At 32.0% G+C, this 24051-nt stretch overlaps 1 protein-coding gene across 2 annotated transcripts in view; it reads right to left on the bottom strand.

Moving 5' to 3' along the window:
- LOC143082140 (mitochondrial inner membrane m-AAA protease component AFG3L2-like) overlaps positions 1-23617 on the bottom strand; it is a 29912-nt gene extending 6295 nt beyond the window's left edge. Inside the window, exons 1-16 of one of the 2 annotated variants that reach the window (XM_076257699.1) lie at positions 23458-23617; positions 19540-19711; positions 18706-18802; positions 18138-18282; positions 17375-17449; positions 16728-16852; positions 15999-16077; positions 12629-12720; positions 11601-11841; positions 10956-11109; positions 7811-7940; positions 5366-5463; positions 3430-3540; positions 2507-2622; positions 983-1063; positions 312-431 (exon numbers count right to left, since the gene is read on the bottom strand). In XM_076257699.1, the coding sequence (XP_076113814.1) occupies positions 312-431; positions 983-1063; positions 2507-2622; positions 3430-3540; positions 5366-5463; positions 7811-7940; positions 10956-11109; positions 11601-11841; positions 12629-12720; positions 15999-16077; positions 16728-16852; positions 17375-17449; positions 18138-18282; positions 18706-18802; positions 19540-19711; positions 23458-23541 (1920 nt within the window). In that variant the 5' untranslated portion in view covers positions 23542-23617. The remainder of the gene's footprint in view (positions 1-311; positions 432-982; positions 1064-2506; positions 2623-3429; positions 3541-5365; positions 5464-7810; positions 7941-10955; positions 11110-11600; positions 11842-12628; positions 12721-15998; positions 16078-16727; positions 16853-17374; positions 17450-18137; positions 18283-18705; positions 18803-19539; positions 19712-23457) is intronic. The other variant, XM_076257698.1, reaches the window with a different exon arrangement.
- Between the last annotated feature and the right edge of the window lie 434 nt (positions 23618-24051).

Raw genomic sequence — 24051 nt, 5'->3', positions numbered from 1 at the left:
AAATTAACATTAAACATAAAGGGAATGGTTTGGTGTTTTGAAATAATACTACAATAGCCGATATATTCGTTTAGCCGATATCCGATTAGGTGGAGTCTACTGTATCAAGAAGGATCTTCTTGATACGAATATAACATACTAATGGAGGGATATGAAAACTTCAGATTGGTTACTGTTTGACACCCACTTAAAATCAATTTAAAGTGCTAAAGGATGGAAACATACCTTCAGAGTGGTCAAAATAATCAATGGGGTACTATTGACATTAATGTTATTAGTATCAAAGCGCCATTAAACAGTATAATTTGTACCTGTGAGTAGGCATTCTGTGTAACTTTTCTCAGATCATCTTGTGCACCAGTTGTTATTCTGCCAAAAAATATGTCCTCCGAAGCTCTCCCTCCCAAAGTCATACACATTCTGTCTAATAACTGGAATAAAGATAAAAACAATGGAAATTGTAGCTCTCCACCCCAAAGCCATACACATTCTGTCTAATAAGTGGATTATAGATAAATACAATGAGAATTGCTTTATATTGTATACTGTATATTATCATAATGGTGATATCATAGATGAATTAACTGGATTTAAACCTCTTTCATTTGTATACCTATACTGTAAATCAGGGATCTCCGCGGATGAAAATTTAACAATGGAAGTATTGCTGATATTAACCTATAGTTTAAGTTTTATAAACATCTAGCAAGAATTCTATTGGTGAGAGGACTAACAAGACCATTTTTTATAAATTAAATATTTCTAAGGGGCGTAACTTTGCTTAAAAAAGTTGATCGACCACCATTTAAGAACTTGTCAGAGATATTGGTGATACTAGACCTATAGTGTAAGTTTTATAAAATCGGACAAGAATTGTATCTGTAAGAGCACTAATAAGACCAGACTGATGGATAGACAGACACCCAGTATTTCCATGTCCCCTGCATCGTGTTACACAGGACAAAACGTAAAAGTTATTTACCTGTTCTGTTGTGTATAAAAACTGTTCTTTAGGTAGATACTGTGCATATCCTAGACCTTTACCTCTGGGTATGATGGACACCTTCAATAAACAACAATCTTATTATAATCCTAACCATATAAGGATATCAAATTTTCATAAACTAAAACTCATTCTATATAAGGATATGAATCAAAGTTTTCTGAAATAATGCAAAAAATAAATTTTAACTAAAACCATTGTAGTGACTGCAGCACTCTATGTTTGGTATTATTGGTTATTTTGTTGTTTTTTGTGCTGTGCTGATAAGTCAATCCATTTCCAACCTGATTTTTACTGTTCTTTGTAATGTTTTGCTTTTACTTTATTGTTTCAGTTTTGGTGAGGTTTAGGCACTAACAACATGTTTAACTTGTCCATATTCTGTATGCGTGCCTGTCTGACCAGTAGTTGTATGGTTGTCTTTTGTTGCTGTCCATTGTATCTTATTTTCATTTAGGTTTTGCCATAAATCAATTAATTGTTTTTTTAACTTTCAAATTTTGTCATGTTCTTTTATAGCTGTATATACAGTATAGTTTTTGATAATTGTTGTAGTCTGTACAGTGACCTATTATATTAGTCCACATCATTTAGAGCCTGTTGGATAGTTGTCATATTGGCAATCATACCATATCTTAGTTTGTACTAAAGAGATATTTTTTTTTTAATTTTGTCATCTTTACCCTTCATTTTCAAAACTTCTGTTGATTTATTTTTCCTCGCATTCAGAAGCAGGTAAGCATGTTTTAAGAATCACATAGACACATCAAACCAGGCAACCATTGACACCTGACTTCTTACCTTTAGTAGAGGGTCAGCATGTTTTAAGAATCACATAGACACATCAAATCAGGCAACTATTGACACCTGACTTCTTACCTTTAGTAGAGGGTCAGCATGTTTTAAGAATCACATAGACACATCAAACCAGGCAACCATTTACACCTGACTTCTTACCTTTAGTAGAGGGTCAGCATGTTTTAAGAATCACATAGACACATCAAATCAGGCAACTATTGACACCTGACTTCTTACCTTTAGTAGAGGGTCAGCATGTTCTAAGAATCACATAGACACATTAAATCAGGCAACCATTGACACCTGACTTCTTACCTTTAGTAGAGGGTCAGCATGTTCTAAGAATCACATAGACACATTAAATCAGGCAACCATTGACACCTGACTTCTTACCTTTAGTAGAGGGTCAGCATGTTCTAAGAATCACATAGACACATTAAATCAGGCAACCATTGACACCTGACTTCTTACCTTTAGTAGAGGGTCAGCATGTTCTAAGAATCACATAGACACATCAAATCAGGCAACCATTGACACCTGACTTCTTACCTTTAGTAGAGGGTCAGCATGTTCTAAGAATCACATAGACACATTAAATCAGGCAACCATTGACACCTGACTTCTTACCTTTAGTAGAGGGTCAGCATGTTCTAAGAATCACATAGACACATCAAATCAGGCAACCACTCACACCTGACTTCTTACCTTTAGTAGAGGGTCAGCATGTTCTAAGTACCATCCAGCCACTGCATGACCAGCTTCATGGTAGGCTACTGTTTTCTTTTCTTCAGGTTGTAAAACCTGTGTTTTTTTCTCCAAACCTGTAATACAAAAATATTTTATAAATAAATCTCAAATGAAAAGATCTGTATAAGTCTGAATTTGGCACAAGTGTAACATTTAATTATGCATGCTTTTGAAAACAAAATTCTTCCATGTATCTGTTTTCTATTTAAAATATTTACTTGAAGAAATAAAGTGGATTATGCTTAAAAACTAATCAAGCATTTAAGTTTTTCCAGGTTTTTTTCCCCAATTTATATCGCTGTTAAGAGTTCTTTCCAAATGAGTAAAGCACAAATGAAAATGGGCTGAAGTTCCATACATGAAATTATGCACTGTCAGTTAACGAACTATCTATGTACAAACTAATGTCAATTCATGAAATCCATATCATAAGTATGAAGTTATCATTTTCATGAACACAATCATGATTGTCTTTGATTGTACAACGATAACCTTGATTGCCTTTAGTTTAAAAATCTAAAGAGATTACAAACAGAATTGAAAAGGTTCAGCAGACTCAACTCTTTTGGTAGCCCTGCCTACAACATCTCTTTCCATAGCTTTCTGTATGATAAGATTTTTCTGACTTATCAAAAGTCAGAAAATTTATCTGCATCATCTATCTACTTGCTATGTCTCTTTCTAAAATTTATCATAAAGCATTTTGTGTTAAAACATTCTTATCTGCATTACATGTCTAAACATTTATTTGCATGATTTGTTTTTTATTTAGTATTTCAAGTCTGAATGTTTGTATTAAAGAGTTCTACTTCATGTGATTTCCATATCTAAAAGTTTGTGTATAAATAGAGACCTTCTTCATAACAAGTCTGAATATTTACCTGCTACAACTCTTTCTATAGCTTGCTCAAAATGTTTCTGTATGATTGTGGTCTGTAGATCTCTGGCTGCTATTAATGCTGCTTCATTACAAACATTGGCAATATCAGCTCCTAAATAGAATAAATCGTTGGTTTTAAATAAGAAAATACAATTAACTTTAATACATTAGTGCTAATTCTTCTCACTTGTTGCCTTTGTAAACTGCTGGTTTTTTTGTATTAATACATGGCCACAATACTTTTTGTATTAATACATGGCCACAATACTTTTTGTATTAATACATGGCCACAATACTTTTTGTATTAATACATGGCCACAATACTTTTTGTATTAATACATGGCCACAATACTTTTTGTATTAATACATGGCCACAATACTTTTTGTATAAATACATGGCCATAATACTTTTTGTATTAATATATGGCCACAATACATTTTGTATTAATACATGGCCACAATACTTTTCATTATTGACTTTTAAATCACCAGTTATCTAAACTTAAATTAAAGATATTAGAAATAGTTGTTATGTAAAATGTATGTTGTCCTATCAAAATTCTAATGGACTAATAATTGACATTTATGTATAGAAAAGTATTCCAATCACAGTGACAACAAAAACCCTTTATAAATTAGGTTAACAAATTTTATTTTAACCCTCCAGCAGTTATAATGAAATTGATGCAATCCTCTCATTTATGAAGCAAATTTTGGCGTTCCAAAGGTCTGCTATACGGCATTATCAACACATGTTTACTATAACAGAACCTTTTTAATTTCATGAAATAATCATTGAGAACAAGAGTTAGTATGACTGCGTTGTCCTTTTCGGACCATCTTCTCTGCCGAGTTTGTTTTTGTTACTCAATTAATATTAGTTTTCTGTGCTATGAAGTTAACCTTTTTTTGTCTTTTTGTCACTAATGTTGAATAATTTGTGTTGGGTTTGGTTGCCCTTTGGTATTTTCTTGGTTCCGTTTATGATAGAAAATTAAACTATCTTTCTCCCTCTTAATTAATGTTTATGAACTAATTGTCATTTGTAGTTCATCATGTTCATGTCGCACTAGTTTGAGCTTTACTCTTGTCAATAAGCTGAATTAAATGAACTTTCTTAATGCCGACGAAAAGAAATTAAGATGCAGTATAAAGTAAAATAACAAAAATACTGAACTCCGAGGAAAATTTAAACGGAAAGTCCCTAATCAAATGACAAAATCAAATAACAAACACATCAAACGAATGGATAACTTGTTAAATCTATGGTGGTTGACTGTCACATTGACCATTACAGATATCATATTACAGACTTACCAGAGAATCCTGGAGTTAAGGCAGCCATCTTCCTAGACAGATCATATTACAGACTTACCAGAGAATCCTGGAGTTAAGGCAGCCATCTTCCTAGACAGATCATATTACAGACTTACTAGAGAATCCTGGAGTTAAGGCAGCCATCTTCCTAGACAGATCATATTAAAGACTTACAAGAAAATCCTGGAGTTAAGACAGCCATCTTCCTAGACAGATCATATTACAGACTTACTAGAGAATCCTGGATTTAAGGCAGCCATCTTCCTAGACAGATCATATTACAGACTTACCAGAGAATCCTGGAGTTAAGGCAGCCATCTTCCTATACAGATCATATTACAGACTTATTAGAGAATACTGGATTTAAGGCAGCCATCTTCCTAGACAGATCATATTACAGACTTATTAGAGAATCCTGGATTTAAGGCAGCCATCTTCCTAGACAGATCATATTACAGACTTACTAGAGAATCCTGGATTTAAGGCAGCCATCTTCCTAGACAGATCATATTACAGACTTACTAGAGAATCCTGGAGTTAAGGCAGCCATCTTCCTAGACAGATCATATTACAGACTTACCAGAAAATCCTGGAATTAAGGCAGCCATCTTCAGACTTACCAGAAAATCCTGGAGTTAAGGCAGCCATCTTCCTTGACAGATCATTTTTATCCAGAGTGGTTTTTAAATTAGATAAGTGAACTTTAAATATTGATGCTCTGTAAAAATAAATTTGTAAAATATTAAAAACAAGGGTCAAAACTCAAAATCCGATCAACTAAAAAGAAAAAAACATAATATATTTATGTCAATTCAGCATTTTTTATACATTTATATACAACCTTAACCCTTTCACCGATTGCTGCCCAGACAGAAGCTACTCTGAGACGATGGCTTCCCTGGCTACTATTACTCAAGTGGGAGATTTTCATAATAAATGTCAATAAAAACTTGTTTGTAGTTATTTGTGTATTTATTTCATTCACTAACACCATGTTCACAGTTTTATTCATGTTTTAATAATTTTTTCTTCTAAAAATATTCAAATTTTCAAATTTTCGGCATTTTCAAGATGAAATTCTCAAAATTCTGCTCTTTGACTCCAAATCGTAATTTTTTAACCCAAAACGGCAAAATTTTGAAAATTTTTATGAGGCTGTACAAATTCCTCACACTGAACGATGTCCATTCCAAGTGTTTTGTACTAAAAACGACATTTTATGTAAAAAAATTATATTAGTTTGGCTTCAATTCTTCCATATTCTTTCAAAAAAAATGTTCCCTCATTTCAAATTCTTGTAAATTCCCTCTGATTTTGACACGGTTTACAACAAACGGAACCGCCATGTTTACACTTTTATCCGGGTATTCATCAAAGAAAGATAACTCATGTTTGCACTGTTTTAAGCGGGAAACATAAAAGAGGTATTCCGATCCCGGTAAAACGGGACTCATCGTCAGCTGTCTGAAGCGTGAATCCCGGTAAACCGGGACTCATCGGCGAAAGGGTTAAGGAGGTTCGAGGGTACAAAAAATTCAGCAAATAATTTTTATTCATTGCAAATTTTATTTATTACATTTTTAGATGTTACTTAATGATATGGTACAAAAATCAACAAACAAAATCAATTCGTTTTGGCCCCAGATGACTTTTTAAATGTTTAGATCATTGAAAAAGCTTCAAATTATCTCCCTTAGGTGAAAAAATGCCTTTTTTTTGTATTAAAATTATCTTTTTTAACTCATCAGTGACCTATATTTTTTTTAATTTTATTCAAATAAGCTGTACTTATAACTAAACTATTGTAAAATTTAAGTGATCTCTGTAATTTAGTTCTGTTTCATTTCAATATTACCTTTTTTTCTCCTATTAGTGCAACAGAAAAAATATTACCTAGTAAACAAAAATCCATGCTTTTTTATGAAGGCAGATTGTGAGCTTAAATGAACAGTGACCTCATATTTTTATTTTATTTTTATATTAGGTATAGGATAAAGTTTATTTATAGAAAAAATAGCGAAATCCTATATTAGAAATAAAAATGGATTTATACCTGTGAGCCCCCTAAGTCTTGTATTAGTTCATCTTGTTTCTATGTATATATGTTTGCTATTCACTTACATTTACAGAAATGGAAAAAGAACTGCCTTTCACATTAATTAATCTACTGATATATTAACAGAATATCAAAATAAAACAGAAAGAAACTAGATGTGTCAAAGCAACACGAATGGCCCCGTCCCAAAAAGTAAATTGCAATTTGAATAACACATGTGGACACAAACATGATGGTAGTCTCACATACCAAAACTTAAACTTGACCTGTAACTCATCATGGTTAACTCACATACCAAAAATGAGCCCAATATCTGAAGGCATTGAGAAAAAAAGTCTGTATAGCTGTGATATTCAACAATTTATCAAAGTCCAAAGTCCATAATTTCCGAAAAAATTAGCGGAGTGGAACAAAACTTAAACTTGATCTGTAACTCATCATGGTTAACTCACATACCAAAAATCAGCCCAATATCTGAAGGCATTTAGAAAAAAAGTCTGTATAACTGTGATTTTCAACAATTTATGAAAGTCCAAAGCCCGTAATTTGACAAAATTAGCGGAGCGCAACGCAACTTAAACTTGATCTGTAACTCACATACCAAAAATTAGCTCAATATCTGAAGGCGTTTAGAAAAGCATCATTATAATGGTTTGTTGCGGAATGATGGAATGAATGAATTTCAGAATTACGGAATTTTTCGGAAAATCGGACAAGGGTTAAACTATTTGGCACCGACAACTTCCTTGCGGGGCCATAAAAATATGTGTTAATAGGACACCATAGCTCATCTCTCGATCTTATTTCCATGTTTTTTGAGGTGCCAAATCTTTCCAGGATCCTAATTAGGCATATGTCTTTCAAAATTTCACATCATAATGAATTAATGTGTCTCACTTAATTCTGTGTATACAACCCTGCAATTGTCTACTTTGATATCTGGGGATGGAACATAAATCTATCAAATCTACCAGAATGAATTAAAGCTAAATATAATATATCTACTTACCTCCCTTTGATATCTGGGGATGGAACATAAATCTGTCTGTCAAATCTACCAGGACGCAATAAAGCTGGATCTAATATATCTACTCTGTTTGTGGCTGCTAATATCACAACATTGGCTTGTGTGTTGAACCCTGAAATGTAAAAGTTATGTATTAATAAATATCCTAAAATAAGCATAAAGATAACTCTTTCTGATGCATTTATTTGTAAGATCATAAATCTCTTAAAAAAATATCAAATCAGAAATAATGTGATCTGTACCTATATTGTGATGTGTGATGCTCACTCACTTACTGCCACTAATATCTTTAGTCCACTGCTAGCAAAGCTGGACCACATGCATGGTCAATATAAGCATATCATCACTAGTAAAATAAAGTATCAGATTACAGGCACCAGATCTCTCACAGGTCTATCAAGACTGCATATCTTATAACTGCTACTGACTCAATAGTCCTTCTCATTTGTAGTACTCAAGAAATGTGATGTAGAAATTTTCTGGCTGACTCAAGTCAACATATTAAAAAATTCAAAGTACAAACTGTATCAGCAAACAGGAATAAGGTGGGGGACAATTTCTAGAAGTATTTTACATCTTATCTCTGTAAAGCTGGTGACTAAAGGTAAAGTAAGTTTTGTTCAGTAGTATCAATGACTTCTACCTTAACTTCTCACTACAGTACACATAAAATATCGGTACCATCTTCTATTAAACAACTGATGAGTTAAGCCTTTTTCAACTGATTTTTATATTTTATAGTTCTTTCTTATGTTGTACTGTTATACTACTGTCCCAGGTTAGGGGGAGGGTTGCAATCCCGCTAACATGTTTAACCCTACCACATTATTTATGTATCTGCCTGTCCCAAGTCAGGAGCCTGTAATTCAGTGGTTGTTATTTGTTTATGTGTTACATATTTGTTTTTTTGTTCATTTTTTTATATAAATAAGGCCATTATTATATAGTTTTCTCGTTTGAATGGTTTTACATTGTCATATCGGGGCCTTTTATAGCTGACTATGCAGTATGGGCTTTGCTCATTGTTGAAGGCCGTACGGTGACCTATAGTTGTTTTAAAATGTCTGTGACATTTTGGTCTCTTGTGAACAGTTGTCTCATTGGCAATCATACCACATCTTCTTTTTTATATGATATAATTGTAGTTTTTGTTTTTGTTATATTGATTCAAATCTGTGTACCAGTACAGTTAGCATACCTTCCATTTCTACTAATAACTGATTCACATACCATCCATTTCTACTAATAACTGATTCACATACCATCCATTTCTACTAATAACTGATTCACATACCATCCATTTCTACTTATAACTAATTTAACATACCATTCACTTCTATTAATAACTGATTTAACATACCATTCACTTCTATTAATAACTGATTTAACATACCATAAACTTTTACTAATAACTGATTTAACATACCATTCATCTCTACTAATAACTGATTTAGTGTACCCCTACAGTTTACATACAATTCATTTCTACTAATAACTAATTTAGTGTACCCCTACGGTTAACCTACCATCCATTTCTACTAATAACTGATTTAGTGTACTCCTAAGGTTAACCTACCATCCATTTCTACTAATAACTGATTTAGTGTACCCCTACGGTTAACCTACCATCCATTTCTACTAATAACTAATTTAGTGTACCCCTACGGTTAACCTACCATCCATTTCTACTAATAACTGATTTAGTGTACCCCTACGGTTAACCTACCATCCATTTCTACTAATAACTGATTTAACATACCATCCATTTCTACTAATAACTGATTTAACCATGTTAACAGTGGTCTCACTAGCCCAAAATAGAAGGGCGCCGCGCCCTGGGTGCCTTCATCCGCGCCCTTCTGCCCTGACGTCTATTTCCAAAATTATCTTGTGCCGTTTTGGTAAAATTTTGTTTCATCGATTTCTGATCTCCAAGTTAATTACATATATGACACCTGTGTGATTGCCCCCAGGTTAATCATGTCATTACAATCAATTACAATGATAAAGACTTCAAAGGTGTTAATAACTAGGTAATTTAATTAGGACAATGTATCTTTTTGTCATACTTTTGATGAATGTGTCAGCGGGTCGGCATTTTTTGATCTCCAAGTCACAATGGAAGAGCGTATATAAATGAAGACTTTCATGACTTTAGAATTGAATTTAAGTCATCAAAATAAAACTATGCCTTTACAGAAATGCCTTCCATCTCAACTTGTTAGCGACAAGCACAGTTTTTAATTAACCCAAACGTGGTGGAAATTGATTTTGGAGTATACTTCCCCTGTTTTAGCTTATTACAAATTTGTGCTCTAAAAATATTATCTAGTATCAAAAAAAGCAATAAATTACCAATTGAATATATAATAACATAATAATGTTACCTTAAATATATTAACTGTCTTTGAACATATTAAAAAATATATATTGCAATTTCTACTTGATAATTATACTTTTAGCAATCCATGTTCTAAACATTGTTAAATTAGTAATGCTCTCTGTTTCAGATCATATGATGTATTCAAAGCTATAATTCCTATATAGATAAAAAAAAAAAAAAAAAAAAACACAAAAAAAAACACACATATTCTTTGATAATGGGTAGAGTGAAGTTGAACTGTAAAAACATAATATGTTGATGAAGATGTACTATATCAATCATAACTACACAAACAATGAAATAAAGACTATAGTTGAAAAGCATCTTTATGTAAAAAAAACCAACATATACAGTAAAAAAAAAAGAGATTCGTTAACTCGTGATACACACAGAAACGTAGACAAAAAAATGAGCAGTGCCTTTTCTTATCATAAAAAGTGCCCTGCCCTCCACTGGCACCCTGCCCCTTTTGATTTCTAGCTAGAATACTGATACCATCCATTTCTTCTTATAACTGATTTAACATACCATCCATTTCTACTAATAACTGATTTAACCATGTTAACATACCATCCATTTCTTCTTATAACTGATTTAACATACCATCCATTTCTACTAATAACTGATTTAACCATGTTAACATACCATCCATTTCTTCTTATAACTGATTTAACATACCATCCATTTCTACTAATAACTGATTTAACATACTATCCATTTCTACTAATAACTGATTTAACATACCATCCATTTCTACTAATAACTGATTTAATGTATTTTCTTGTTCACTGTGACCACCAAAACTTTTTCCTCCTCTTTTTCGACCGACAGCATCTATTTCATCTATAAACAATATACATGGAGAATTTTTCCTTGCCATAGCAAACATATCCCTGACCTACAATAAAAACAAAACATAAGCTGAATGGCCCAATGGTCACGGTAGTTAATACAGTAGGAAATGCAGACTTTTAAATTTCTGTATTATGAAATTGTTAGAAATAGCATTGTAAATAAATAAAATTTAACTGTCGAGAGTGGATAAATTTTGTGTTGTAAGATTTGATGGTGGTTTTTCTAATGACTTTTAAACATTATGCAGACAAACTCAATCCTTCTTTTAAAAGTGATCTGTTTAAAAGATATTCTTTCTATGTGAGGTCATCAGACATGGTTGCCTTTTTACATGACGTCACAATAGGAAATTCATAGGAAAGCAAGAAAAAGTGATGCCATAATTTAATTTTGACCCATGAAAACATAGATCAAACAAACCACATGTTGATCAAATAAAAATTATCAATAGGTGAAGAAAAGGAGAAATATGAAGAATTTCATCAAGTAACATTTTTCAAAATATCTTAAGCTTGTCTTGTTCTACATGCTTACCCTAGAAGGACCAACGCCCACAAACATTTCCAGGAATTCTGAGCCTGACACTGTAATGAAAGGTACACCAGCTTCCCCAGCTGTAGCTTTAGCCAGCAGGGTTTTACCAGTTCCTGGGGGACCAGTTAAGATGGCTCCTTTAGGGATCTTAGCTCCTAATTCTAGATACTGGTTAGGGTTCTTAAGAAAGTTGACAAACTCCATTATTTCTATTTTAGCTTCTTCACAGCCAGCTACATCCCTGTAAAATCAAATAGAATTAATAGCTTGTAACATCATTGTAAAATCAAGGTGAAATAAATTGATGTTTTAAAAATTAATAGCTTGTAACATCATTGTAAAATCAAGGTGAAATAAATCAGTTTAAAATTCTTCACTGTCAGCTCTGCCATTGTTACATCATTACAACCTTGATTATAACAGACAGATATCTTTCTTAAGGAAGTACACCACTAATTAATGGTCCCATTGCTTTCTATGTTAAATTCCTTCGTTTCAAGCAGGCACACCTCTTTTGTTTTAAGTTCAAATAAAGTGGCAAACATTGCATTTCAAAGTAACACTTTATGGTGTCTTGTACTGAAAAAATTAACATACCTTTAATGGCATATAAGAAAGAACTGGTTCCCGGAACTTCGGATGTACCAAAACAGGTACTTCAGATTTGACAAACAGACAAAATGTACCCTCTTTTTAAAATTTGGTGCAGTTTTTTTAATATTCAAAATCAAAAGTCCAAAAGTGTTCTACAGTGATCACCAGTCCTTCAGCTTTCATTTGATACCAAAAATACCTAAATATTCTACATATTTCTAAAGTTACACTCATGCGTAGGAACTATTTTGTATTAAATATGTACTTCTTTCTGGTATGTGCTTTCTTGCCGGGCCCGAATTAGTGTTGTTACACCCTAAGTTTTACATCATAATTCGGTTGCAGTCTTATTGTGAAACACCCTGAAGTTTGCCTTTCATTCATAGACAAGAAAGATATCTTTTTTTCGCAGAAAGATTTCTTATAAAACTTACGCGAAAGTAACCCCAATATTTTTCTCAATGACTTTAGCTGTAGATTTTGCAAATCCAAACATTCCACCTGGACCACCACCTTTCTGCATATTCTATAAATAAAGAAATAATCAAATATTCTGTTGAAAAAAATGGGCCAAATATTCTATAGACACAATATTCTTCTTGTGAAAATGGGGTATATATTCAGTAATATCAGAGAGACCATCTAGGCCTTGCTTGACAATTTGTAAGTCTTGTCCTCTGATATCATTTGCTTATGTAGTTAAGAAGTTGTGGTTTTTTCCTGTACATCATATCTAATTTTCATTAATTGCTTTGTACATAAATTAGGCTGCTAGTTTTTATGTTAGCTTTGCTTAACAATTGTCATGTCCAGGTCTTTCTTGCTTACAATGTGGTGTGGGTTTTGCTCATTGTTAAAGGCAGAATATAGTGTTCTCCCCAGGCCTTTTTAGCGTCGCGGTACCACAACGCTATATTTTTTCCTGTGACGCTAAATAATAATTTCCGCGAGGCTATAATTATTTTCAGGATGTTAATTTTCTCGTTTCTATATTGCAAAGCTATGTCCTAAATTTTGAACTTTCATCTAATTACCGCTTATGATCATAAAAATATATATCACCTTTAGTTGTTATCCCTCAAGTCTGACAATAGAAGCAATTTAGAGTGATTAAATAGGTGTTAATTGCCCTTTGAGTGATAACTATTTGGATACGAATACCCCAAGCTGTCAATTGTGACATGATTAATACCACATGGTCTGCAAATTTCGACAAGGAGAAAATGTAATCAGAATATCATTAAAAAAATCGAAATATATATGTTTGCAAAATGAAAAATCGAAGAAACAAACATTTTTTCTTTTTTAAAAAGAGGTTGAGTTGTATCTTTTTATGACTTTCAAAATATTAGTATTACTTTCTTTCTCATCCTATTACTTTTTGTAAATCGAGAGTGATAATTTTTGATTTTGATCTAAATAAGTTTTGAACTTTCTTTAGAAAGTGATCATAATTGGCTTTAGTTTTGCATTAAAAACGCTTTTTTCATTCCCAATCGCTTGTCAAACATTGTTTATTTCGTATTTTTCATTGCTTTCAGCGGCCATTGATTATTTTAGTGTAAACTACTGATCGGAACCAGACCAGATATGACAAAAATTCGCATTTTACGATAATAACTACATATGCACAAATGGCACAGTAGACAGAAAACAATGATATCTAAAGAGAAAACCAAGTATTAACAGATTGTTTGTTAGATAGATACATGTGTATATATATCATTTTGATAAAAAGAAACAGCTGGGACTATTTAATTGAGTACCATGAACCAATATATTTCATAGACATGATTAAGAAAAAGTTTTTTAATTTAAATTTTATTGCTTCATGATACTTTCTCTTCCCTTTTTTTTTATAAGAACCATTGGGTTTTTTTCTAACATATTTAGTGCAATTGTATTTATACAGGTTGCACTATAATAGACCATTAATTCATTTAGCTGGGTAGGTAGGGTAACTGGAACCACACATATATCTTTATTTGGCCCAAGAGGAAAAAAAAAAAATTTTGGAACTGCAAATGAATATAGAAAACATAAACTGAAAAAACTGTTATCATGGTTATAGTTTAATTGTATTCTCAGTTATGAATTTAACAATATAGACACAAAGAATAGGGTGGAATAAAACATTTTATTCATCAAATAAGGGCCTATAGCATACAAACAATATAATACGTTTTGTAATAAACAATAACGTATATAACATAAAGGAAATAGAGCATTGCTCCGACGCGACAAATTACATTGAAAACAAGAGGCTCTCAAGAGCCTGAATCGCTCACCTTAATTCTTTTGGTTAAATCTCTCATCAATGATTATTTTGGCTTTTCAATTTATTTAAATGTTTTTTGGATCGTCCTATTTTCTTCAAAAGCCAAAAAAAATAATCATTTTCTCCTATGTTCTATTTTAGCCATAGGAGCTATGTTTCTTGACATACAAGGAAATAAAATATAAAATTTATACTAGATACTCTGAAACTCATTTAGCCTAAGTTTGGCTGAAATTGATACAGCAGTTTCAAAGGAGAAGATTTTTTTAAAGTAAGTCAACATGATGAACAAATTGTGAAAAAAAGTCTTTATTAAATGGCAATAACTCCTTAAGGGGTCAATTGACAATTTTGGTCAAATTGACTTAATTGAAGATCTTACTTTGCTGAACATTGCTGTTTACAGTTTATTTCTATCTATAATTATATTCAAGATAATAAACAAAAACAGCAAAATTTCCTTAAAATTATCAATTCAGGGGCAGCAACCCAACAACAGGTTGTCTGATTCATCTGAAAATTTCAGGGCAGATAGATCTTGACCTGATAAACAATGTTACCCCATGTCAGATTTGCTCTAAATGCTTTGGTTTTTGAGTTATTAGCCAAAAACTGCATTTGACCCCTATGTTCTATTTTTAGCAATGGCGACCATGTTTGTTGATAGATCATAACTTTGGATACAATTTACAAACTAGATACCCTAAGGAACATTCAGTTAAAGTTTGGAAGTATTTGGCCCAGTGGTTTCAGAGGAGAAGATTTTTGTAAAAGATTACTAAGATTTACGAAAAATGGTTAAAAATTGACTATAAAGGGCAATAACTCCTAAAGGGGTCAACTGACCATTTCTGTCATGTTGACTTATTTGTAAATCTTACTTTGCTGAACATTATTCCTGTTTACAGTTTATCTCTATCTATAATAATATTCAAGATAATAACCAAAAACAGCAAAATTTCCTTAAAATTACCAATTCAGGGGCAGCAACCCAACAACAGGTTGTCTGATTCATCTGAAAATTTCAGGGCAGATAGATCTTGACCTGATAAACAATATTACCCCATGTCAGATTTGCTCTAAATGCTTTGGTTTTTGAGTTATAAGCCAAAAACTGCATTTGACCCCTATGTTCTATTTTTAGCAATGGCGACCATGTTTGTTGATAAATCAAAACTTCGGATACAATTTATAAATTAGATACCCTAAGGAACATTCAGTTAAAGTTTGAAAGTATTTGGCCAAGTAGTTTCAGAGGAGAAGATTCTTGAAATAGTTTACGACGACAGACGACGGACGCCAAGTGATGGCATAAGCTCACTTGTCCCTTCGGGACAGGTGAGCTAAAAATACAATTAATTTTTTACGCCATATGTGATGCTATCCCAAATTTCTGGGGAGAACACTGCAGAATTGTAACATAAGTATTTTACGTAATGTGCACAACTTAGTAAGAATGCTTCCAAACAACATTTATCATTCTACTATAAAACAAAATTTATAAGTGAAGCAATTTTTTATTTTACCTTCAAAATGCCTCTGGTCATGTAAATCAAAATTGCAATTGGTAAAACTGTGGTCAAAAGAATATTTAGTACTGTTCCTCTGAAAAAGCAATAAGTAAAATCAGAAAATTAAATGGCATTCTTTAGTAATGTAGTTTAACATCAATCTTCTCTCCCCCCTAGCTGAGAAAAGGCAGTAATCAATCTTTACCCAACTTATATCTCTGACTACAATTAGCAACCATGTTCATAATATTTTGCTCGTATAGATTTTTTTTTACTTGTATAGAACTTATATTTTACTTATTCAAATTACAGTCAATTGTTTTATATCATGTATAATGGATTATGGTAGATATCCTAGCGTAAGTTTAATGATTTATGACTGGTTGAAATAGCTATATTGTGACAAGAAAATAATAACAGCCAGAAAATTAATCTTATAATTTGTGTTTAGCAACCCCATGTTTTCTTTAAGCATTTCATACATGAGCAATTTCAAAATTCTATTATGTCTTTTTTTTCTTTTTGTCACATTTGTTCCCTTGTAATTTTTACAATTTTTGTTCAGAGCCTGAATGTGTTATTAAATATATATATATAGGCTGATATAAACAACATTTTATCAAAGAATAATTGTCTTGCTATCTGTTGTCAATATGTCCATTATTTCTAAATGATGTTTTCCTGAAATTTAGAAACAGATAAAACAGTGTTTGTATAAAACATATTATAAACTACAACACTTACTTGCTTGGTTCATTTTTATATATAACATTAACAAAATTAGCTGGCTCTACATTATTCTCTATCTGTGTTGCTTCCAAATTTCTCTCAAATGAATCAATACTTCCAATACTGAACCATAAAACAGACTGTAAAATAACATACAATTATTAGTCAGGAAAATTAAACTATGATAACTGTTTGATTAATGGTTTAAAATCTTAAATGAAATTTAACACCTACCTCAAAATTTTTTCATTATAATGAGATATTATCTGAATTTGAAGCATACAAGTAACATAGTCATGGTAATAATCATTAGCTTCAGAGTTTTCATTTGTTCTGTGAAAGGTCACACCATGTTTTTCCATGACATTAACAAGCTATTATCATTGATATTTCAAGGAATTTAATTTCCAAGCTTAACTACAAAATTTTCTATGTTTATACTTTAAAAAAGAAATAAAAGCTATGTATTTGCTTTTTAATCTCAATTATTTTAGAATTACTGGATCCTATGCAAGAGTGTGAAGATTAGGAAAGTAGTTCCTGCAGCATAGCTTATTGAAGCGTAAGCAATAGTAAAATATTTTAGCTGACCAATTTGATTGAAGTATTTGTAGATATATATATCCTATAAGAAATGATAAGAATAATTATCCTATATTTACCCCAGGGTCCACCTGTGATCCAGGTAGTAACTTGATCTTTACCCACTCCTTATCATGGACCTCTAACTTTTCTACCTGTAAATACAATGTTGTGATATTGATAACATGCAATAAAGACTTGACATAATGAAAACTGTATCAGTCTTAAAACTTATGCTTTTAGCTGGGTTTTTTACATCTAAAACTAAAGCTTACATGATAAAATTTAGAGGAATATTTTTGACAATTTCGTTTTCTATCATGAAGGAGCTAAAAATTTTGGTGAGTTCGGGTCATATCCTTATTTCTTATGGATTTTGTATTTAAAATATAACTTATTTCAATATGCCTTGGTCTTTTTGTAATTTTTTAATGATTTCATTTGATTAAATTTGTACGATTCATCTTCAGTTCTTATGAACTTGTGCAGTGTGTAACTTTGTTTTGAGTACATCATAACTGAAATTTTATAAGTTATCATTGAAACAAAATTTGGACTCGATCTGTAACTTGTCATGATAAAATAATATACCAAATATCAAATCAACATCTTGAAGCACAAAGAAAAAAAGTGTGGAAAACTTATTTGCAGAACTGACAGATGAACAGACAGACAGAGTTGCAAATCTAAAGTCCCCTTCTACTTGGTGGGTTGGGGAATAATTAAGGATACTGCCACACTTTGATGAGATTGTAGCTAAGAAACTTTCTCTTGTTTCAAAAACCCTAGATAATCAATAACTCTACATCTGGTATGTTAATATAACCTCAATTTAATACATACCATGCCTCTATATAAATAATTGTTTATAAATTCTTTCCATGTTATTTCTCTGTAGCGGGAGGAGTTCAGAAAAGATCCAATCATCAACAGACCTACTCCAAGACCTATCAAATAATACATATTCTGATCCGGTGTCCTAGGTCTTCTACAATACACAAGACAGGTAATAAACTGATAAGTCATGCTTCAATTAACAACAGATATACTTTTAGACCTATTAAATAATACATATTCTGATCCGGTGTCCTAGGTCTTCTACAATACACAAGACAGGTAATTAACTGATAAGTCATGCTTCAATTAACAACAGATATACTTTTAGACCTATTAGATAATACATATTCTGATCCGGTGTCCTAGGTCTTCTACAATACACAAGACAGGTAATAAACTGATAAGTCATGCTTCAATTAACAACAGATATACTTTTAGACCTATTAAATAATACATATTCTAATCATGTGTCCTAGGTTTTACTTAAGATCAAACTTGGCTTTGTATTCTAGAAATGGAAATTGGTTGTTTTGAGGCTTCATACTCCAAGATCAAAACGGATACCTGTACTTACTTTGGATCAAATTTGGCTTTGAATTCTAGAAATGGAAATGGGTTGTTAGATGTCTTTTTACTGGAGGATCTTGAAGAACGCTGAGGTAAAGGAGGATCTAAAAAGAAAAAAGAAAATAATCAAATTCTTTTAACAGTGTTCTACTTACACATGACTTAACCATTTTAACTATATCAATGATACAGTTTTCTTCTCTTTAAAGGGTTTAATTTTCAAGGTGTTCTTGTGTGTATGTTTTTCAACCCAACTCTATTCTTTTGTTTATGTTTTGTTCAATATATATGTATAGCAGTCCTTGATCTTCTGATTCTCTCTGTGTACATGATTATGTTTTTATTTGTGTTTTGGTCCTTATTGTTAATTTTCCTTTTCTTAGACAGGGACATTCCTCTGGCACCATCTTATGGTGTTTATATATATATATCCCAATGTGTTTGTTATGCCAGTCCAGTGTCTGTAGTGACTTATTTTATTTCAATTTACAAAATCTATGAACAACTGATAAATAAGTCAAGGATTTCGTTATCACAAATAACTTTAAACTTTAACTAAATTATTTCATGCATATAAACATTTGGTTTGTAAGTTAAGCTGTACCTGAAAAAAATACTGAAAAATCACAAATTTTGTGATGTAGCTAAAATCCTTGATAATTGGGATGAGGTATATAGAGTTAGCAAAAACAATAAATATTTTCATTTCAAATTTTGATAGCATTATACTTTTTTTATTTAATGGCATCAGTAAATCTCTCAATGTTTCCCCCATTTGTTAAACAATAGCAATGCATGATAAAATTTCAGAATTTTCAGTATAGAATGATTTAAATACTACCTTTATTTTCAACCTTTGTTTCTTTTCTTGGTGGAGCCTTTGATTTGCCCTCTTTGAAATACTTTTCAAATCCTTTTGGTACATCTTTGTTCCAGAGTTGAAATTCTTCCAATAAACCTCTGAAACCTTTTGAACGTGATATTTTTGTGAACAAACTAATGCTGCGTCTTAACTGTAATACATAAGAAAGAAATATTCTATACTATTAACTGACAAGTTTACATACACAATAATGATTTTTATGCATTAAGTTACATGCACTTACTTATACATGATGTGTGAAAGTCTACATTTAAAAATATTGCAAATCACACATAAATTGTAAGTACATGTATATAAACATAACAACAGTGCACACACTGAAGTATCTCCCCTGCTTTAAAGGTGTTTATGGACAAAATAATTACCAGATTACTGTCGACATACTTGGGTAGGACTGCTACAAATAATTTTGACAACAAAGGTAGGGGAAATCTAACCAGGTGACATTTTTCAAAAATGCGAGTTAAGGACCTGTGAGTATACAGCCGGTAGGTCTTTTCACCAACGAACACCACTGCACACCGCCAAAAAACACCATCCAACACATTAAAATACCATCTAACACACCTAAATATATTGTTTTCATCTTCATCGACGAGGATGAATATGTTTATACATCTATATACACAAATTGATAACAAAAGAACCTATAGAACATGTAGAACAGTTAATTGGAAGACAGATTTATATACATGTAAGTTTTTCCAAACTTATTTCCGAATCCAATATTTGAACTTCATGTAACATTGTATTGTAATATTTTATTCTTGTAATTTTTCATTAATAAATACAGTAGATTCCACTTAATTGCATACCGCTTAATAGCATAATTTCGGTTAATTGCATAATTTTGTCCTGCACAAAACCATTTCCCATTCATCTTATGTTAAATTGTCCGGTTATACATTTATGTATGCATAGCTCTACAAGTGGCCTTTTGGTTTATTGCATAGAAGATAATCGCCCTCTAAATATGCTAGTTAAAACTGACAATATTTTTGACCGGAAACTGCAATTTGGTGAGTATATTTTTCTTGAAAGCATCCCTATTTTCGTTATTATTTCATATTTACTTTTGTGTTATTTAAAGGGGCACTAGCTGCCAAATTCATGTTCACCGAGTTTTACTAAGCATATTGTCATACCTGTCAACTGACCCATATTCTGCGGGTGTGACCCGAGATTTTCACGATTCTGAGGGATCACCCGGGACATCCACCGGGTTATTGACTAACCCGGGAATTCCGAAAATGACCCGTTTTCACCTGGATTTCTAAGCCTTGAGATTGATTTAATAAGTGATTTTCCTTTGAAATACCGACAAATGCGTAATTCTTCCATGAACAGGAAGTTCAGCTAGCTGTGTAAACGGTCAAACTAAGTGACCCATTAAGTGCATGGCTTCACTTGATAGCTTTGGTGCCAAACACACTGTTAATTAACATCAATTACATTGTACCTTAGCTTTAGGTCGTAAATAAATTTCACTGTTGTTTACAACCATTTTTCAACTCGAGTTACTTCCCCTTTTTTGTCACCATTCAAAATTGTTCCTTATGTTTACGTTTTTTTGTGGTAAAAAAAAGTTTAAATCTATAGCAAATAGAATTCAAATACATATTGAAATATAACTTTTCATTATTTTCATACTTTTTATACAATTATCAAAAAAGAAATTGAAAATTATTTTATTGATCTATACTTCCTTTAACTGTTTAACTTTATTTTACTATACTCTAATTTCAATCCAACCTATTCATCTGATGTTTGTAAGGCTAAATAGCCAATTTCTTACTAATACTTCAACTGTAGAATGTTTTTTTTGTGTTAATAAGTGAGGCTGGAAGATCACTAGCTAGTGTAACACAAATGTATCAAAAGCTTTTTAAAGTGCAATGGAAAAATACTTAATAAAATTTTAAATTACTTAACCAAGGCCACGTTTTTTTTAATTTGTTCATGTTGTTGGTTTACAGATCCGCCAACCCAATTTTGGTGATTTTCAGAATAAAAATCAAATTGAACTTTTCATGCTTTTTTATTCCCGCCGACCCTAACAAATGCATTATCCCTGAAAAATAATTGAAATGTTCTTTCTTCAAGAAATGAAATGCATTAATCACTAACAAAATTGATAACACTTTCTGTGATGAAAAAATAAAACTTCCAGTTTACGTTTCTAAAAATAGACAAATCAATTATAACTGACCTATATTACGCAAATAATTTTGCGAAACGAAACCTGTGTTTAAAACCAATTACACAATAAGTTTGTTTCCCTTATTTGTCATCAGTCCGTAAGATGCATCATCTCATAGAAATAGACTTGTCCAAATGTGGACAGGTGGACTACATCAAGTTAAAGTACTGAATATTAACAAATCATTTGGAATTTTCTTGTTTCATAGATAATAAAAATATATCGGCCATTTGGATAAAAAACGGGGAATGCATGACAACAGATTATCCCAATATTCTCGTTTTTCCAGTGGACGAGTCTATTACGTTTTTTGACACGTGTGTTGAAACTTATTTTTCTAAGACGTTTTTACATTTTTTTCTTTATCAGTTTTCGTGCTTGAAGATCATTATTCACCAATTTTTCAGGAATTGATTAAGAGCTACGAGAATCTGTTTTTCTTGTTTGTGAAATAACGATTTAATTTCGTCTTTGTCCATGCACCCCCCCCCCCCCCCCTCCTTAACGGAAAATTATTAGACAATGTCATGCAATGTTTATGACAGCTGAGCAATAATATTTCATCGCACTTAAATTTAATAAATGATGATAAAACAGCATTTTAAACAAACATATTGTTAGAAAGGTGAAATGTATATTTACTTTGCATATTTTCTGTCTTGAAAGATATTTTTTTCCCTTTTTTTCCCCAACCGACCAACCCGACTTTTTTATGGGGAAAATCCGTAAACCAACAAATTAAAAAAACATGGCCCAAGTGAACATGTTTTGGAAACTGATTTAAATTATAAGAAAAATGTCCCCTCAATACTGAAATTCAGCTCAAAAAGTTTGTACGCATTATGACCTGAGATTTCATTCTTCAATGCAGGTCATAACCTGCATTTTCATGACCTGCATTTTCACCATCACAGGTTGACAGGTATGTATTGATGTTCATTAGTTTTTTCTACATTGGCTTAGTAGAGGTTTAGGGCTCAAAAACATGTTTAACCCTGCCGCATTTTGGCGCCTGTCCCAAGTAAGGAGTGTCTGGCTTTTGTTAGTCTTGTATGATTTTTAATTTTAGTTTCTTGTGTATAATTCGGAATTTAGTATGACGTCCATTATCACTGAACTAGTAAGATATTTGTTCAGGGGCCAGCTGAATGACTCCCCGGGGTGCGGAAGTTTCTCCCTGCATTAAAGACTCATTGGTGGCCTTCTGCTGTTGTCTGCTCTATGGTCAGGTTGTTGTCTCTTTGACACATTCCCCATTTCCATTATCAATTTTTTTATTTTGTTTTTATCACATGAATGAGGTGGCAACTTGTTTCAATACAGAACTGTCGGAAGGAGGAAAATTGTGCTAGGACAACTTCTTACCTGTATCACGGTGTCTATAATTAATTATACAGCGTTATTTCATGACAGAGGATTGACCACTAGCTTTAGAAATTTGAGGAACGTTTACGTTATTTTCAACTTCAAGCTTTCAAGAAAGACAAAAAATATTTACGATTTATCATTTTGGGCTGATCTCCTGTTCAGAAAGAAATTCCTTTATCGACCTATTCATAAATTAATTTCAGTCTGCCGGCTGATGACACTTTTGCAAGTTATTAAGTTCATGACTTGGGACAAAATATATTGCATGTTGATATAACATATTGTATAATTCGTTGTGTATACTTTACCTGATAAACTGAACATCCTCTGGATAAAGTACTTTGTAAGAGTCTTTCTCCTCTTTTAGCGAGCACCATATATCTATGAGCCATAATTTTTTGTTATTATAAAACCCTTATAAAACACTGACTTCTATTCGCATTACGAAACATTTAACTTTTACGAAACTATTAGATAATGGAATATTTCTTAAATTTTTTTTTCTTTAGACAAGACTTATCAAAAATTTTGAATCAAAAACTTCAATTAAATATTTAAAACAGATGTGGGTAATATCACCCAAGGAGAATACTGTATATATCCGAAACTATATGTATCACCTTCGTTCTTTTTCTTGATTTTCTTCCTCCTGTAAGAGGAGCACGTGTAACATCAGATTTACGATAGAGGATTATGTTTAACGACCACGGGACACTGTAGGCGGGAGGAGTTAAGAAACTATCCATTCATTAACAGCATTCATCAACAGACATACTCCAAGACAAATCAAATAATACATAATTCTTACTTACTTACTTATACTTACTTACTACTTACTTACTTACTACTTACTTACTTAAATTATACTTACTTAATACTCACTCACTCACTCACTCACTCAC

The sequence above is a fragment of the Mytilus galloprovincialis genome, chromosome 7, assembly GCF_965363235.1.
Source record: "Mytilus galloprovincialis chromosome 7, xbMytGall1.hap1.1, whole genome shotgun sequence".
Taxonomy (NCBI): Eukaryota; Metazoa; Mollusca; class Bivalvia; order Mytilida; family Mytilidae; genus Mytilus; species Mytilus galloprovincialis.
Note: the sequence above shows the minus strand (reverse complement) of the source record. Positions and strands in the feature narration are given on the sequence as shown.